General features: G+C 31.8%; 3 protein-coding genes across 3 annotated transcripts; 1 reads left to right on the forward strand and 2 right to left on the reverse strand.

Moving 5' to 3' along the window:
• Nucleotides 1-3,039: 3,039 nt before the first annotated feature.
• LOC114190465 (uncharacterized) lies at nucleotides 3,040-5,776 on the reverse strand. The gene is made up of 6 exons (XM_028079360.2): nucleotides 5,318-5,776; nucleotides 4,934-5,089; nucleotides 4,266-4,346; nucleotides 4,048-4,173; nucleotides 3,794-3,892; nucleotides 3,040-3,394 (listed from the first exon to the last, which is right to left on the reverse strand). The coding sequence occupies exons 1-6, from the start codon at nucleotides 5,409-5,411 to the stop codon at nucleotides 3,285-3,287; spliced, it is 666 nt and encodes a 221-aa protein (XP_027935161.1). The 5' UTR covers nucleotides 5,412-5,776; the 3' UTR covers nucleotides 3,040-3,284.
• Nucleotides 5,777-8,499: 2,723 nt separating this feature from the next.
• Nucleotides 8,500-9,489, reverse strand: LOC114190701 (uncharacterized). The gene is made up of 2 exons (XM_028079681.2): nucleotides 9,170-9,489; nucleotides 8,500-8,918 (listed from the first exon to the last, which is right to left on the reverse strand). The coding sequence occupies exons 1-2, from the start codon at nucleotides 9,370-9,372 to the stop codon at nucleotides 8,633-8,635; spliced, it is 489 nt and encodes a 162-aa protein (XP_027935482.1). The 5' UTR covers nucleotides 9,373-9,489; the 3' UTR covers nucleotides 8,500-8,632.
• A 6,013-nt stretch (nucleotides 9,490-15,502) lies between these two features.
• LOC114192186 (protein IQ-DOMAIN 19-like) lies at nucleotides 15,503-18,203 on the forward strand. Its single transcript, XM_028081820.2, has 4 exons — nucleotides 15,503-16,303; nucleotides 16,413-16,637; nucleotides 16,868-17,551; nucleotides 17,745-18,203. The coding sequence occupies exons 1-4, from the start codon at nucleotides 15,842-15,844 to the stop codon at nucleotides 17,763-17,765; spliced, it is 1,392 nt and encodes a 463-aa protein (XP_027937621.1). The 5' UTR covers nucleotides 15,503-15,841; the 3' UTR covers nucleotides 17,766-18,203.
• Nucleotides 18,204-19,117: the final 914 nt, after the last annotated feature.

The raw sequence follows: 19,117 nt of genomic DNA on the forward strand, positions 1-19,117 counted from the left end.
TTGGTAGGATCATTTAGAAGGGAAGGTGTGAGAGATTGTGAGTTCACCTCCTCGACTAACAAAACTAATAAGAAATACATTTTTTATAAAATTTTCTCTATTAAAATAAATTAGTGAAGGTTTTTAGTAACATTTTAATTATACTTCACTTTTATGAAAAAATATTACTGATATTTTTTAGTAATATTCTTACAAAATTACCTTTCTATTAAAATATGTTACTAAAAAGTTATATTTATATTTTAGTAACATTACTTTTTTATTGAAAACTAAAAAAAAAATAATACCACTTTGAAAATCTTATCTTATAAAATTTTCACTAAAAACTCTTAGCAACATTTTTGTAAATGTAACTATTAACAAGAAAACAACGTTATTAAAAGTCATTAATAATATAGAAAATACCTAACATTTACTAAAATATCACTGAACCATGTTAATAACATTTTTTCGTGATTTAGTAATATGTTTTTATGTTACTAAATATGACATATCAAGCGCTAGTTCTGATAATTCCAAGAAACTATTTACATCTTACAAAAAATTTGCAAGTTACATAGTGTGCAAATGACAAATTGCTGAAGACATAGATGATGATGAATGAAGGTCATTAATTAGTGCAACACATAGTGTGTCATATATAGTGCTTTAGTCTGCCCTACGACCATGCCCGAATTGTTCTGTGTCACAAATTTCTTTCTCATCATGTCCATACAATTCTTCAATATCCCATATTGTATTCGTTCACAAAAATGCCTGATGAGTCATCATGCATAATAGGAGGATCTATATTACAGGAAAATTCATGTTCGCATAAAATAATATATTGAGAGTTAAAATATACACAGTTTTCAAAGTAATAGAGACGACAATCCTCTGTAGGGATACCCTACAAATGCAGACACTGACTGTTCATCAAAGTTATCCTTTTGTCTAGGGCGATTCTGTGTATAGCTTAGGCAACCTAAAGTTCAAATACAAGAATGGTAGGTGCCATCGCCACACTCACCCTAGAAATTTGATGACCAAATTTGCTTGCAAGAAATGTATAAACCAATAAGATGAATTGTTCCATTTTCAATATAGTGATTGCTTGAAACCTTTTAAACTCGGTACCATTTTCTCTAACTATTTCAGCTAACAAAAATATATCAAATAATAGATAGAAAGCACCACGATAAGAACATAAATGATAAGCACCCCACACATTAAAATGTATGAACTCAAAAGGGTCGATAGTTTTGTTATGATTGAAACTAAAAAAAAAATGTGTTGTTTGCTTAGCTGTCGAAAAGATATGAAGCAAGTTCATGTTTATCATTGTGAACAGTATGAATACCAGGAAGCAGATTGAGTAGTTGATTGCAATGACACCCCATGCGTTGGGCCACAAGGTGAAAGAATCAATTCCACTTGCTTCATGTGTCACCATTTGTGTGACTAAGAAAAAATAATAGACCCCATTAACCAATTTCTCACCCATACCACTGTCTCGAAATACAAACTTGTACCATACGCCATTTATTAGTCATGTACTACATTTGGCACAATCCTTTGACAATGTTTATTGCTCCTCATTTACTGCAGTTACCTTTTCTCATGGACCACTCCAACACCACATGCTGCAATAACCTCCTCTACTTAAGCTCAAATCATGACTTGTCCAAAAATCAAAGTTTTTTTCACTTGCTTACCAGTGAGGTTCTGAATGGACGATAACAATTAATTGGCTTAAATGGCTTTAACAGTTCCCAATATACACCGATCAAATTTAAGGTTTCACATACTACATGAGTAACACCAGTGCAGATACAAATTCAGACCTTATAAATTTAAAACGCAGCAAAAGTGTTATGCTGAACAATAAAGGGATTAAGTTTCATGTATTGTTGTATTTATATAATATGTATGTAAGTTTGTATCAGTTACATTACATGTGCGTAAATCTTATGATGAGCACATTTAACAGAATACTAAACTGAGCAGCGTTAAGAAATTGGGTCATGTGAGGCACGCTCAACATTTATACAGTATAGCACTCAGGTCAAGGTCATGCAAGCCACACTTTGCCCAAATATTTTATTGTGGAATCTGCCAAACTTTTCCTGCACGTCTGCTTTTTATCTTTTGGCTCTCCATAAAGGGTAAAAACAAATACTTTTTGACCCCTTTCTTTAATTTTCCCATAGTGAGGTCCCTTTAAGCACTATTAGATCTCAAATAAAAAAAAATGATTAGAATCATTTATGTGGTGATAGTAGAATGAGATCTTAGTATTTGGCAGGATAATGACCTTAGATGATCATGAGATTAATCTTGGGGTGTGGTTGGGTGAGAATCCCTTGTGTCTAGACTCTGCAGAATTTAGAAACCAGTACAGGTGTATACTTCTTTCATATCAAGCGTATAATTCGGATAATCGAGTTGAGGATCTTGCATTGTTTGTCTTCACATGCTTTGAGTGCTTACTAAAATGCCTGTTTAAAAATATGCTTGTATACATATATGGTGAAAATTATTTTTTATCTCTAACTTACCCTTTCTCTATGTGTTTGTGTTTGGTCTTCTTTTTGCGATGATCACCAATATTTTGGTGTGAGCAGATGTGGAGACTTTGGGTAATCGTGATGTTGGCAGGAGGCTGTGGTGTAGTTAATCTTTCTGATCCTTTATTACTCATTGTTGAATCTTTCTTCTTATATACTTTTATTTGGTAATTCTTTGTTATGCGAGCAAATTTTCAGTTTAATCTAATTTATTTATATTCTGTTAATGATATTGTGTTGTGTCTTTGAGTTTTAATTCTAGTATAATTTGGAAAAACTGTAAAGGTTAATTTTAATATCCTTTATGTTTGTGCTCTATTTTATACAATAAACAAGCAACGCTCTATTTATTTGAATTATTCAATTAATTTGTAAAGTTACACTAACTCTACACTTAAATTCTTTGAGATTTACTAATTGTTTTTCTGAATCTTACTAACACTTCTTATAATTACATCATCTTTTTAATTGTTCAAAAATGTCACACCTTACATACGAGAAGTTGCTAAAAATTATAAAACTCTTACACAAGTAATCTTAAGAACCATATGCAGTGCTGGTGTGATTTACTCTACAAAGAAAAGAAGCATCGCTACAAGTATATTTCTTCTATAGTTTGTACAGAGGCAATGAAATACAAGACAAGAAAAAAGTTGCAGGTCTGAACTCATAATCTATCTTCTTTCCGAAATAACGTTCAACTGTAACGCGATGGAACTCTATGCTGCTGCCCTATATTTATATGACTAGGAACACCCATTTCTCACTAAAAAGGCATATATGATGAGATATTGCAAGAACCAGCACGAGTAGCCAAAGGGAGGAGCTTCCTCGTAGAATTAAGCTATCTGAGAATAAACCAAAAAGAAGAAGAATAACAAGGATAAGGTTCAAGAAAAATTTTAGGCGTCATAAAATGTATAGAACGTATAGACAATGTATAGTAAATAACTACTCATGGTGCTTAATGATCAGAGATAACTTAGAAATAATGTGTCGCGACGAGACAAAATGAGTTGGTTGGTTCTGTAATAACAATTGGACCATATTTATACCAAAAGAGTTACATACTCTGATTTTCTGACTGTCTAAAACTGATGCACCTAAGTATGTATAATCATGAACCATCCTTTCGAGAAAAGTCATCTAATTTCTATTTGTTTGGTTTTTGGGTGAGTGAAAAGAAAAGCAAAACCCAAATGCAGACCTAATCATGCATATAGTTGTGACTTTACACACATTCTTACCGTTGCCATTCAATGTTGGTGGTGGTGGTGATGGTGGTGGAGCCTTGGATGAGTTCATCAATGATATTCCAAGGTTGGAGCAACTCAAACCGAAAGCACCTTGAAGACAAATTTAATTTAATCTCAAAATTTTTTGGAGAATTCTGGGAACAATGAAATTACAGTAAATAAGGTTTTTCTCTCTAAAGCGGATTAAACATAGGACTTCCTCCAAACAAACTGATTTAACTCTGACTGAGGTTTTATTTTCTTACATTCTTTGAAGCAAGGTAAGGCAGTGATATTGAGAATATTGTAATAACCAGCATCACATATGCAACTATAAGAGAAGAAGGAGGTTCTGTTGCACGACCCACCTCCACAATCAACCCAATGGCAAGCTACATAAACATACGACCAAAATGTTACAACATCTTTGCAAGAAAAAAAAAAGCTGAAACGTTTGCTGCCAGTGATTATATAAGTCCATTACCATTAAATATTGATTCATTAGCTTTTCTTTCTTTCTGTGGATCGGGAGCAGGGGCATTGGAGCAAGAGTAATTCATAGTACCTACATCGAGGATCACGCAAATCTTTCAGCGTCTGGTAAAAGCTGTGAACTGTTCTAAACAATCACAATTCATTTCTTAATCCATTTGGATGTTTTCATTAACTTGTTTCATAAAGGTGCAGTATCAGCACCGTGCTTTTCTTTTATCGATGAATATTAACAGTTGAAAACAATCGGCCAAAAGCATAACATGGCAAGTTTTGAGCAAATTCTTAATGCAAATGAAATGTTGAACATATCACAACTTAATAGTAGCAGTACACCATATTACGACATTACTTAGAAACTACACTGTGTTACTAATTCAGATTTATTATCTTTAAATTTAAGCAATGCTTGAGTGCCATACCATAATACTGTGTGATTCCTCCATATAGTAGCGTAGCAAATAGTTTCACCAAACAAAAAACAAACGAACAACATAACCATTCACGCTTCCTAAGATCTCATGTCTCGATTGTGTTAGTATAGTTCTAAAAGCAAGCGTCCTATTAAAATGCATTGTTTAAGATTAAATCAAGCAGAGAACAACCCATAAGAAAACAGTAGCGACTACATAACTTGTATTTGGAGGAGGGAGTTCTTACAATTAGGAAATATGCAAGGAAGAAACTTTAAGCCCTCATGAGGAGAAGAAAGACTTTGCCCCCAACCTGGATCGCAATCGCATTCAAACAACATAGTGTCATTCTCAGAACGCTTGCAAGTTCCCTTTCCACATTCCACTTCTCTGCACACATCCTCTGAACTTACGTCACATTGCAAACAGAACAGGAAGTCAAAACCAATTTGCGAAGTCGAATTCAAATCGATTAAATAAAAAAGAAGGGAACTTGAGAAGACCCATAAGAATTAAAGCCATGAAACTTCATTCCATTGAATCAAAAGCAACAAGTCCAGAATCCCAATAAAGAAATCCAATCCAATCAAGAAAAAAAAGAAAAAAAGAAAAAAGAGTCACGTTCACAAACCATATAATGGAGAGATCAGAGGAGATAGGAGATCACTTGTGGCCGCCGAAAGAGTTTGCAGAAGAAGAAAAAGAATGACACTTGGGAATCCCATCTTTAACTATGTATAACAAGAAGAAAGAGTGTTACGATCCAATTTCATAAGAACTTGTTTTCTCTCTCTAACTACAATAGCTATTTTCTGTGACTGTTTGCTCAAGATTCTTAAGAATTGGTATCAGTTTTTTTTTACTATATCTGTGATCTGCAAAATAAGCTGCGCAAGTGGTGACCCTGGCATTATAATATTCATCTTGGACCGGTGCCCACGTTCTGAAGAATTTATAAGGTCTTCGTCTCTCTAACTAATTTTTTGTCGCTTAATTTTCCCAAAATTCTTATCACGAAGAGAGAGGGTCAAAATAGCACGAACAACGTAGCAATCTAACACTTGGATACATGATGTATCTAATCGTAAACTGTTTGAACCTAGTCATATGCAAACAAAGTCAATAGTCTTCGAGGGTATTTAGTGCACTAATGTCATGTCTGATTTTGAAGTGAGAAAAGAAAGAAAAAAATTAAATTAAATATTTAGTTATCTGACAGAATAAAAATATGTCAAAAAGAAAAGTAAGTGATGTAATGTGATAACAAATAAAGACAAAGAAAACTAGATAAAAATTAATATATTATATTCTATCATCTTTTATTTTCTTTTTCCAAATATAAATTCTCCTAGTACAGTATGTGTTTCGATCCTGGCAATTTACTCCACAAAGTGACATGACCAGTTTCATTGTTGAGATGTCATTTCAACCTGGCATTCATAATAAACATTGATTTGCGGGCCAATCTGGGAAAAGAAGTACATTCCTCATCAATTTTGGCCTTTGAATTTGAATGCTGTGTAAGTGCATCTCAAAGTTGAATTTAATGAGGGTTGCAGTCATAATTAGATGCATCGAATTATATCTGTTAGCATGTATGATTAGATAATAATGACAACAAAAAATTATCAGCAATTTAATAGTTTAATGGTTGTTTATATTGTTGTTGAGTGATTGAAATGCGCATTACAGTTACAGAGTGATGTATTTAGTAGTTAAATTATATTAATCAAAATCAAATAACTTTGTAGTTGGTATTTAGAAAGTCCTTTGTCCTTGTTCAAGAAAGCCACCCACAGCAACTCGCCAACATTTTTTCTCCTTTCCCTTTCACTAATTAATTTTGTTCAGAGAGTTGATGAATACAAATTTGCAAATTAGAGACTCACGTCAACGTTGAATACCCAATCTTCCAAAGAGGGAGATGATTATACGCTTTCTTTTGTTGCTATGCGGCTGCACTAAAGTTACTTACCGAATCATAATAATTGGTGATTGGATTAGCTGCCAAACCACAATTTAAGGATATTTGCCTCACAAACTGATCACACTTATGCAAAAAAGAAATATGACGACTTTTCTTATCAAAAGGTAGGGCTTAATCACTCAACAATCTAAATTGTTTCTCTATACTCGATAAGTTTCATATCGTTTAGGAGTCGAGGTTAAGCGAAACTTAAATAATCTGATCTCCCTATATTTTTTCTAGACACATTTTAAGGACAAAATCGTGATGGAGCTCAAACACTTCAAAACAGACAATATTTCAAGAACACGATGATTGTTCCTAAAAATGACTTTTGGACGACGAACTTGACTCGAAATCGGAACATAAATAATTCACTAAAGTTATGTTTACATTCTTACCTTTTAATGTTTGCCTCAAAAAATATATTTGAAATTTTTTGTTATTCTCATACTCGTGAATGAGTTCTTAAACTTTTGAAAATATATTATTTTAATATATTTTTTTATATTTAAACTTAATATTTAATGGAATTTTTTTTACTGCCTTTTAAATTTGAGAGAAGAATAAATTCACATTTTTTTAAGTGTGAGAACTAATTCGTTAATTTAAAAATAAAAAGACGAAAAAAAAAACGTTTGATAAAATATACGTACCAATGATTGAAATTATTTGACATGAAAATTTATTTAAAAGCAATGCTTTATCAAAACAGGCTCTAAAATAAGAAACATTAGTATTGTAACAACAACTCTTCATTAATATAGTTTAAAAAAAAAAAAACGTGTTAGTGTATGTTTTAATATAGAGAAATGATTACCGCATTAACCTGTCAATTACCCTTTTCATCTCATCAGCTTCAACTTGGTTCTCCATGGTTGAAATGAAAAACTTGACGTACATATGTCACAAAAGTACAAGAGATACTAATGATTAAAATTTGTTAATATCTAAATAATAATAATAGTGGCAGTGAAAAGTATACCTATAAAGGACTGAAAGATTCACCAAATTAGTGTTTCAATTCTATCGGTTAAATATTAGTTAACAAAAGAAAATTCGCACACACCAAAATAGCATTCATGTAAAATTTAAAATAACAATCAAAAGTGTAAACGTGTTTGCAGATATTAAAGTATTTACTAATTAATGAAGAAAAATGGTTTCAAAGAGATATATTTTTTACATTCTAATATTGTTTGCTAAAAGAAAATACTGGGCAATTTTATTTTATAGAAAGGTTTACTTTCAACTTTTTAAACAGATAAGTTTATCTATCTATATATATATATATATATATATATATATATATATATATATATATATATAATAAAGAGAATTTTTTCCATTGGTTTAACTGCTGTTTCGTAAATTTCTATTTAAACAGATTATTTCTTTTACTTTTTTTTAGTAAAAAAAGTGTCAAAGAAAAATAAATGTTTCTAAAAAACAAGTAATTATTAAAAAAAAAATTAACTTATTTAAATAAGATATTAGGATTGAAATTGAAATATATTATGTTGAACACAACGTTAGAATGTCATGTTTATAAATCCCCTCTATATATTTAGGAAAAAATATTTTGACACAGTTTTCAATCTTGACTTCCATTTGACATTAATAATAAAATATTTTATTAATGTTATGAAAATAAATATATATAAAATATTATAATAAAATAATAGTATTTTGAAGTGTTAAACGGTAATAAGAAAAAATTTGCGGTGTGAAGCTACCCTGCGCATATATTTATTTCCGTAGTCCTTAAAATTTATTTATAATGTTTCGATAAGACATTTATTTGAGAAAATTGTGAGTAATGTAAGAAGAAAGGTTGGCGCAGGTAGTTAGTTATTTGGGACAGTAAAAATTAGAGCATGTACTAATTCTGGAACACATAAGCCAACATGTGCAGAATGAAAGTAATAAAGTTACTGAAATGAAGTGGTGAGCACTTAAACGAAGGTGTATTATATGAAATCAGAGTTGTACTGGAGTTCGACAATAAGGACAGTGAGGATGAGCTGCAAGCCATGGAAGAAGACATGCAGAATGATACTTGTGGGAGCACGAAAGGTTCATAACATGTTGTTGCTCTTCCCCCAACTCTTCAAGGCAAACAGCACACACTTTTCTCTCTTCCTTAACCTTGTTCCCACGCAATAACCATGAATTCTCTAATAACTTCCGACCCAATCCTCCCTCCTTCTTCTGGTTACTGCTTTCCCTCACTTTCCCCCCTTTTTTCCTCGGATTCTCACCTGACCTGTAATATCATGCATGTGTTAACCATAACTACTCACTCACCGGTCTAAGATTCTCCCGAGTGAGTTTCATACGACATCATCACGTGGGTGCATATAATTATTCTATTTATGTAGTATTAGCATATGTATAGGAATCGTTAAATCTAGAAGTAGATAGAGTCTGATTGCAAGGAACCACATCGAATCTAACAAATAAAATCACATGAATCCTTAATTAGTGATGAGGAAGTGGGAAAGTGTAGGAATATACCTGTAGGAGGAAAAAAAGTGTCCAAGTTTGTGGTGAAGCCTCTGCCTGGCCTTGAGAGCAGTTTGATCTAAGACAGTGAGAGGAAGCGAAGGTGGGTGGAGTGATTCTTCCTTTAGGTAATAGTTGTGTCGATTTTCATGTCTGTGATTGTTCTCTGCTCTCTTCCGTGCAAGTAAACCAACACCGGGTAATCTACCAGCCATGAACCAAACCTCTTTACCTGCTCATGCTTATCTAAATTTATGGCTATAATAAGAGCCCCAAATAATGCGTATCCATGTTTGTTATGGTTACTACTTGGGTGTGACAGCTGAGTAGAGTGAGTGAGTTTGTTACCTATTGGTAAATATCAAAAGCTAGGGGCCCCAATTCTCATCACTCTCTTACCCTTTCTAATCATTTCAATTATGTGCCATACATGTGCATTACTTGACACCTGTGTAAATGTATGGCTCTTGGAGAGCTCGACAGTGTCATGTTCTGTGATGTGGCACATTGGTAAATCTTCTTTCTGCACACCAATTGTACTGGATTCATTTCATCCAGATTCTTCCGAGGACCAATTTTGGTGTTTGCAAATCAAACACGTGGTTCTCTGTCACCACCTCAAAGGGACACACATTCTTATGGACTCAAGTTGCGTTATAACTTCATTGGGGAAACTCACACTCCTGTCACATGCAAGTTGGGGGAAACTCAAATTTTATTTTCGGGTCGGTAAGTGCGTCTCGACCTTTAACTTAACATCTAATTTTGGTAAAAGATGATCTATCTCAAAATTTGGTTTCGTCTTAAATTTTAATCCAGAACATTTTATTTTGATCTTAATTTATTATTTGCATCTCAATTTTTGATAAAAAAAATATTATTTTTAAGAATTAAATAAAGTTTTGAAGCAGGTCAAATTCATCTTGACTCTCACTCTATTCCACTTTTAAAAAGGTTTTAGAAATTTGAGTTTTATTTTTGACACCTTAATTTAAAGTCTCCTAAAAAATGACTTATTCAAGTGTAGATTATGATTGATTCATAAACCATGGGTCAAATTGTGAGTTATACATAAAACTCGTAAATTGATATTGTAACACCTTAAATATCCTTTATACCACTACGGGATTTATGACCTTTAGTAACGTTTAGTAGGTTACATTTATTAAAAATGTTACGGTTTATAAATTTTATGATCTATAGTAACATTTAAAAAAAAATGTTAATATATTGCATTTAATTTTTTTCATTTTTTCTTTGAAAAGGAGAAGTGTGATTCCCTCTCTTTTCTTCTTTACAACCGTCATTTGTGTACATTAAACAACAAACAACTTCCAAAATCAAAACGGGATGGTTGATGCAATCCCTATAGTGAATCTCATAAATTCAAAAATGATAAAGCCAAAATTTAAGAAAGAAACAACAAAGGTTTCACAAAGGAGCGTTCGTGAAACAATTTTCTTAGTTGCAACAAATTGCAAGGGTCATGCGACCACCATTGTAACTTGGTGTCCAAAACTAATGCTTCAGCTATGTTCAAAAACCTCCACCTTGACAATCTTGTCTTCAAAAAACAAAAGTTAGGACACACGCTTGGATGTAACTGCTGTTAAGGAGCTTACATGAGATTACAGGTTAATTAGTCAAAGTGATAAAGAAAATGGCTACGAGATATCAAAGAAGAATGTAAATGGCTACGAGATCTCAAGGAAGAAGAGAAATTGCTAGGTCTTGAAAAGAATTTATAATAGAAAAATGACGCTTCAAAAGAAAAAAAAAAATCGCATCTCTCCTTTTCAAAGAAAAAATAATGAAAAAAATACATATTTTATTTTTTAATTCATTTTTATCTTATCTCCGTGCCTAACATTTTTTTAAAACGATTACAATTAAATGCGATATAGTAACATTAAAAATGTTACTGTAGATCATAAAATTTATAATCAGTAACATTTTTAGTAAATGTAATCAAATAAACATTACTAAAGGTTATAAATCTCGTAGTGGCTATTCAATTTTTATTTTCAATTGTTATTTGATATGAATATAATTATAATTTTTTCATAAGATTTGACATTGTAAAAAAGAAAATATGTATCATTTGACATTAAATATGTGGTAATATCATTTTTTTATAATTTTTTATTTTTGTAAAAAATGTATTTAATTAATATTTAGATAAGTAAAGACTTCAATATATATATATATATTGATATTACATCCATTTGAGAATGAGAATAGAATGTCACATAAGTTTTATAGCCAATAGATATAATAATAAAAATGAATTTTACTTAAGAGTTAAAAAATATAGTCAAACTTGTGTCACTCCACTTTATTGTCATATGTAATAAATGCTACAAAACTATATCCACCCTTTACTAATACTATTGTTAAAAATTAAAAATAATAATGTAATAACATGTCTAGAATTTGAACTTTATATCATTAATTAAATTGAATAATATTATTTTTTATTTTCAAAATATGAAAGTTAATTTTTATTAATATTATTTTATTTTTATAATTATTAAATAATCGTAAAATGTTGTCAAATATTTTTTTTCCCGATATTTATACCTAAAATAGATTATGTTAGTTTAAATAAATGGACTCTAATAAGATAAACTGATAATTTTATTTTTTTTGTTAGATATGTTTTTGGTCCTCTAACTTTCTAGTAAATTTTGGAATTAGTTTATTTCAAAACTTTAGACTAATTTAGTTATTTATCTTTCAAAATACGTGGATTTAATCACTTTTAATCAAATTTTGATAGGTTTGTTTGATGTTTGGTACGCATTTTAGAATTGTATCTGAGTTGCTTATATGTTTGACACATTTTTTGTTTCAATGTGAAGTCAAATACTATTATAAAACGCGTTTGAAATGTCAAATAAACTTAACATAATTTGATTAAGAGGACTAAATCCACGTATTTCGAAAGATGAAAGACTAAATTGATTCAAAGTTTCAAAATGAAATGGACTAATTGCAAAATTAACTTAAAAGTTTAGGGACAAAAAAGTATTTAACCCCTTTTTTTTTTCACGTTGTTTTTGTCTCTCTTTTTTTCACATAGTTGAGAGTGAGTTGAAAACCATTCTTCTACAAATTAATCTTCTTATTTCTTTATAAATCATTGGATAGAAGGTGGGAGAATACTCATTTTCTTTTCTTTATTTCCATTGACAATACTTCTCGAAAACAAACAGATCTTTATATATTTGTTTGAATAATTCATGGCAATTAAAATGCAGTAAATTACAGGAGATAAGTTTTGAACTTTAGATGAAGAGAGGTAACTACTAACATACCAAAGGAACAACGAGTTTTGAATAATTGACATGTCCAGTTTTTACTGTACAGAAAGCGGGGTATGGTTATTTGATTTGGAAATTGGAAATTATCTTCATCTTTAGAAATTGGCACTTCCAATTGCGAAGTGTTTTTAAGGATGGAAAGTAAAAGAGATGATATTGCAGCACCAAGCTATCTGCAATTCGTGGCAGAGAATAGCTCGAAATTGTTGTTGATAAAGACTGAGTTGTCTCTGACATAAATTACATAAAAATGACTCAACAACCTATTCACTATTAGATTTTGACACCGACAAAATGAAACGTGCACTGCTATTTCCCTGGTCCATTAAGGTTTTCCACGATGTGCTCATTTATCGGTGGGCTTTAAACCAGGCTTATATGCACTTCTGCACTTTCTTTTTTTCTATTCCAACTTATGTCTCCATAAGGTTAGGATAAGACTACTGTTTCTTCTCCCCAATTAAAGATTAAATAAAATATAAAAAACTTAACTCAAAAAATATTATTTTTAAAGTTTTAAGGTAAAAATAGTGACAGTAGTTTCAATATATCTTTGTTGTTTTAACGTGTTGGTTGGTTACACTGAAACTGTATCATCCTTTTAATACTATTTTTCTAATACAAGTTATTAGAACAATTTTTTTACTTTAACAGAATTGTTGAAAAATCCTACTTCTTTTTATGAGAGGGAAAAAAAAGGGAAACCAAAGAGTCAATAAAATCACCCAAGAAACCTCTAAAACAAATATTTATAAAGTACTCTCTCATCTTCACGTAAGATGAGGACTCAAGTGCTCAGGATTCGAGGGATATTAAAAAAAATGATATCCTGTTTAAAATAGAAGAACAAAACATATCAAGGTTAAATATTATGTAATCAAGGAAGTAGAGAAATAAAAAAGAAAAAATAGACTGAAGACACCGTAGTTTTAAATATCAATCAACTTCTGTAACAACAAAATCACTTCCAAAAGTTTAAATTTGTTAAGTGTTGAAAAAAAGAAGTCTGAAAGAGAAGTGTTAGAATTTATTTTTTTATCATTTATTATTCATTTAATTAAAATAGATTGTTTATGATAGCATATGATAATATGTATAGTTTTTTTCTTTACCAACACAAAACTAAATAAATGTAAAATCCCTGAAAATCTAAATATTAGTCTAAGTTTCTGAAAAAATTAAACAGCATATAAGAAAACTCAAATCTATTATTTTAAAAGATTTTGGTTAAAAATAATATTTAATTTCCTATATCTTATGTAAAACAAAAATCCCTAAAAAACTTTAATATTTACCTTTCTTTTGCTCAAAATGAAGAAGGCGACTTCCTATATGTAGAGGACAACTTTTTGAAGTTCATTTATATTTTTTGGATCTGTTATTATGGGACATTCTTTTCTATGTGCTTTTATAATGTTATATAGGTTGTTAATACTTTTAGCAGTTTCATTGCGACCTAAGTTTTCCCTTAATTTTGCCTTATAAAGTCGTTCAAATTGAAGTACATATATGGTTGTTTTGTAGACTAAAGTTCATTCCAACTTTAATCAAACTGCTGAATTTACATATTTTCCTTATTCGGATAATGCAAGAACTTTCCAGTAAAATACATCATTGATGTTCTCTCATCAAGTGCCTAGTTTAGATTCATTGAATCATCGTTGATTAATATTTTAACCATAAGAAGACAACCTATTTCAAAAAAACTTATCACCAATCGAAATATATTGTGTTCTGTTTTTGTCTCCTCTGTCATCTTCGAACTTATTTAATAATTACAAGTATGACGTTTGATCAAGTTGAGTGACCTAATATCATGTTTGCAGGAATTGCTGATAATATTTCTTACTTTTTACGTTGCTTTGTTTCTGTTAGACTCGTCTGCATATTACAAATACTCTCTAATAGATGTTACAACAAAGTACATACAAAATTTACATCTGATTTCATCTACTTCCTTAGATTTAAATATAGACATAAATGGCTTATGAAGCAGAGAACTAGAGAAGGAAATGAACCAAATCCCAAGACGGTGTTTCCCCTAACAGAACACCAAGTCAAATGAGGAGCATATAAACATGCCATGTGATTGCCAACTCGTTGTATGCTAATGAAAAAGATATCATTTAAAACAATGCAAATCATGAGGTGAATGATGGTAAGGATGGGCCATGTCCCTATTAATTTCATATTCATGTATTTCAAACACTGGTTTACTCACTTCATCTCGCTGGTTAGAATACATTATTTGCAAACAATTTATCAAACATTAATCATAACTTGTTCATTCACCTACTTTCATATATGCCATTAGTCATGTGAATAAAATGATGCGGATTCCTCATCTTTGTATAATACAGCATGAATATTGCACTTTCTTACATCAATTTCTCAATATTGTCATGGCCTCTGATTCATATAAGTACTCACCCATGCTTACTCTGAAAGTGAAACATAATTTGATTTTTTTTTTCTCTTCATATGAAACATAAAAGTTCTCGAACCCATGTAGTGGTAGCCTTTGCTTATAGGAAATGTAAAAGTTAGATGACTTCTCTCAAGGGCTTGGTATCAGGGAAAAAGTTGGGTAGGGTCAACCGGGAAAACAAACAAACAAAATTTAGCAGAAAAAAAATGTTAACAAAAACAAACACTGGAACATTAACCCTATCTCTTAGCCAAAAGGGGAGGGCACGTGCACATCTTCCCGGACCCGCTACTCAAATCATTTATGAGTGGATCCTGCAAGGTCTTTTAACTTTCTTTAGTTCCATGACCCCTGTAATGGACCCTCAATTCAACACTCTCCTACCCAAATAAGAGTATTTTACACGGATGCTGCATGTTCTTGATCTATTATCACATGGTTTCTGATCTATCCCATTCCATATTAACCGACAGCATAAATTATTAAAACACCCTTATGGCTATTCATGAGGAATAGGTACCTATAGGGATAGCATGGGAAATGAAAAATCTTTTTCACTTTAGACTGTGGAGGGCAAGGAATCTTATTATCTTAATCAGTAACAGTTGCATAATGCTCCAGATTGTGGCAAGTGGCTTATGCGGGGAGCTTCCTCTTGGCTTTTTTTCTTTCACACAGCCAGGCTTACCTGATTGCATGGCACAGAGACCCCCAAAAACATATTCTCAAAATGGTGGTTAGTAATTAGTACGGAAAAGATGTGATGAGACAGTGAGTTTAAGCTGTCAAATAGCGTTGTCTATTTTTAATAAGAGGGCCATGATGTTGAAAGAAATTTAACAAATGTAGATATGAAGAGATCTATCTGTTACTTTCTTTAAGTTTGTTGCTACTTGCTAGTATCCGTATCAGCTTACTAGGTGTTTGAAAGAGATGGGGAAAACAGGCAAATGGCTTAGAAACTTGTTGACCGGTAAGAAAGACAAGGAAAAGGAGAAGGAAAAATCTACATCTAACCTGAATTTTGCTTCAAATGGAACAGAAAACTCAGCCACTCCAACTTCCACAACCCCAAAGGAGAAAAAGAGATGGAGTTTCAGAAGATCATCAGCCACTTCCACAGCCACACCAACAGCAGTTTCCAAGGAATTGAATTTTGTAGAACAAAGGGTCACTGCTTCACAGACAGTGCAAGCTGACACTGATGATCAGAATGAGGAAAGGAAGCACGCCATGGCTGTGGCTGCTGCCACCGCAGCCGCAGCTGATGCTGCGGTGGCAGCTGCTCAGGCTGTAGCTGTTGTGATCCGTTTGACTTCTGCTTCCAATGCAACATCCAAAAGCATTGAAGAGGCTGCTGCCATTAAAATCCAATCAGTCTTTCGGTCTCACTTGGTATTTCAGTTATATGGAAGCTAGTTTTGTCTTTCATTCACTAGGGAATCGTTGGAATTTGAGTGTTTGGTTGTGTGATACGATATGTATCATTGTTTGTATATGACAGGCAAGGAAAGCATTGTGCGCTCTAAGAGGACTAGTGAAGTTGCAGGCACTGGTAAGGGGTCACTTGGTGAGAAAACAGGCCAAGGAAACACTGAGATGCATGCAGGCTTTGGTAACGGCACAAGCTAGAGCTCGTATTCAGAGGATCCGAATGGGTTCAGAAGGAATTCCTAATCAACAACAGAGAAAAGCCACAGATGATGATTTGTTCAGGCAAATATATAATGTCAGTATCATAACTGCTCTCAATTGTCTTTTGACAGTAATGTGATAGTTGAAAATGAAAATTCAAGCATTTATGGGATATATAATATGTTTGTTTGCTGTATCTTTTGAGCATGATAACGAAATTTTACACGGAGAGAAAATTCAAAAATTTAATGTTGAAATATATGCTAAAGCACTCTAGGAAATGTGGGTATGATTGGTATGAAATATGGGTTTTTGTACATATAGGAAATGGAGAGAGGCTTAGAAGACAACATCAAGATTGTTGAGATGGATGTGGCTGAAACAAAAAGTAATTCCAGAAGCAGAAGCAGCAGTGTATATCGTGAAGGGCATCAAGAACAGCATGACCATAGATTTTCCACACATTATTCAACGAATGGTTCCTACTCAAAGGAAGAAAACTACAAGGTGTCACCAGCTCCATCAGCATTGACAGAGTTGAGTCCAAGAGAATACAGTGGCCATTTTGAGGACTGTTTCAGTACAGCCCAAAGCAGCCCTCAGTTCTCTGCTGTGTCAAGAACAGAAAATTCAAAGCACCCTTTTTCTTTCCCAAGGACAGATTATGCAGAGTCTATGTGCTATGACTACCCTCTGTTTCCAAATTACATGGCTAACACTGAATCATCAAGGGCCAAAGTGAGATCGCATAGTGCACCGAAACAAAGACCAGATTCATTTGAGAGACAACCAAGCCGGCGAAGAGCTTCAGTAGAGGGAAGAAATGTCCCAAGGCCAATGAGGATGCAAAGGTCATCTTCACATGTGAGTGCTGCTGCTCAAAACTATCAATATCCTTGGTCAATCAAGCTTGACAGATCCGCAGTTTCACTCAAAGACAGCGAGTGTGGCTCTACAAGTACAGTGCTCACTAACACTAATTATTGCAGATCTCTCGTTGCATTTGACGTGAGTACTTCCCATTCTCGCACTCATACCACAAATTTTGTCATAAACTTCAATACTAAAGTAGAGATAAACAAGAAAAATCAAGAGTAACCATGTTTGCTGCTTAATAATATACATGTTTATGTGTCTGTGTATTCTTAATATCAGTTTGTAACATTGTTGGGTCTGACAATGTTTTTTCGTTTGACTGCAGCCACGTGGAGATAGGTACTGACGACTTAGCTTGAACCTTGTCTTAAATCAAATAAAAGACAGTTTGCAAGATCAACAAGTCTAGACTTACGAGTTTCAGTTTGCTGAGTTTTTCTTCCTTTTGATTTCAAGCAAGACAAAATAATAACTTCGCTTTTGATGTAGAGTTGTTGTGAGAGATTTATTGCTGTCCAATGGATGTAGAGTTTCTGCTTCTATCCATCGTCTGCCATGTTTGTGGATTACTTTGTAATAAAACATTGTAACAATGTGTAAATTTACCAAGTCATGTTTGTTTGTTTTTTCTTTTGTACTGGAGTCACTTGTATCATTGACGCTAGTGAATTTTTTTATTATTATACTGATATCAGTGTATGTAGGTTAAGGAATTTTTACTTATTTTTACGAGTGTATTAGTTTTATTTATTATTCAATAATAATAGTTCAAATTTGTGACTAATATTTTTAAGTAGATGTCAACACTATGTTTTACTAACATTTATATGTAAAAATAATTACTCTAATTAACTTCAAGTAATGGTATCAATTTAAAATAATATTAATTGAGAAAATATTTTATTATCAACTAAAATATTTCAAATTTGATGGAAAAATAACTTTGACTATTAAATAATATTATCAACTCATTTTTAAATTATTAAACATGTTCCATATTAAATAAATATTTTTATTTTGTAATAATTGAATTACTTTGTCTGTAATGTCTGACTTAAGATGATACATTTATGTGATTTTCAAAATATATAATTTTTCCTAAAAATAATAAAATAGTTCTAAAAAGTAAACAAAGATATATAATTTTTTTTGGGTCTGACAAGGATGTACCTCGTTTCCATGTATGTCCATTCAATATGGAAAATCAGGGACTACGTAGTTCTAAATGAAAAACTATTTGAGAAATTATTTAATTTTTATTGGGTGAACCCGACAAGGATTGACCTCACTCTTGAGTATTTTCATTCCATTCATATTGGAAAATTAAGGGTTATGTGGTTCTTTAACAATCTTTTAGAAATTTTTTATTTGATTTTTTCATAATTTTGAAAAAAAATATGTTTTTTTGGTATTTTTAATTATTTGAAAATGAGTGTCACGTGACACAAGCGACCGAATAGACACTAAAATTAAATAAAAAAATTGTTTTAATTTTTAGTTCTTTGTATTTTTTTTATATTTTCTAGAGAAAATGTCGAGGTTCGGTATAAAACAAAAATATGTAAACATTAAAAGAAAATATAATAAAATTTGAAAATGCATAAATAAATAAAAATAATGATCTTCTAGACTTACCAATTCCTCTTCTTCTCCATTAATTATATTCTTTTGTTACTTGCCTTTTCTCCTCCCTTTTTT

Source organism: Vigna unguiculata, chromosome 7 (assembly GCF_037176805.1).
Source record: "Vigna unguiculata cultivar grain cowpea cultivar isolate G323 ecotype 2 chromosome 7, ASM3717680v1, whole genome shotgun sequence".
NCBI lineage: Eukaryota > Viridiplantae > Streptophyta > Magnoliopsida > Fabales > Fabaceae > Vigna > Vigna unguiculata.

What these genes read in the sequence shown, in the direction of transcription:
- LOC114190465 (XM_028079360.2), bottom strand. Translation starts at nt 5,411, where the DNA reads ATGGGATTCCCAAGTGTCATTCTTTTTCTTCTTCTGCAAACTCTTTCG. An exon ending in TCTGATCTCTCCATTATATG is followed by an intron (nt 5,090 to 5,317) that starts GTTTGTGAACGT and finishes ACGTAAGTTCAG; the next exon opens with AGGATGTGTGCAGAGAAGTG. An exon ending in TAATGAATCAATATTTAATG is followed by an intron (nt 4,174 to 4,265) that starts GTAATGGACTTA and finishes ATGTTTATGTAG; the next exon opens with CTTGCCATTGGGTTGATTGT.
- LOC114190701 (XM_028079681.2), bottom strand. Translation starts at nt 9,372, where the DNA reads ATGGCTGGTAGATTACCCGGTGTTGGTTTACTTGCACGGAAGAGAGCA. An exon ending in CACTTTTTTTCCTCCTACAG is followed by an intron (nt 8,919 to 9,169) that starts GTATATTCCTAC and finishes ATGATATTACAG; the next exon opens with GTCAGGTGAGAATCCGAGGA.
- LOC114192186 (XM_028081820.2), top strand. Translation starts at nt 15,842, where the DNA reads ATGGGGAAAACAGGCAAATGGCTTAGAAACTTGTTGACCGGTAAGAAA. An exon ending in CAGTCTTTCGGTCTCACTTG is followed by an intron (nt 16,304 to 16,412) that starts GTATTTCAGTTA and finishes TGTATATGACAG; the next exon opens with GCAAGGAAAGCATTGTGCGC. An exon ending in TGTTCAGGCAAATATATAAT is followed by an intron (nt 16,638 to 16,867) that starts GTCAGTATCATA and finishes TTGTACATATAG; the next exon opens with GAAATGGAGAGAGGCTTAGA.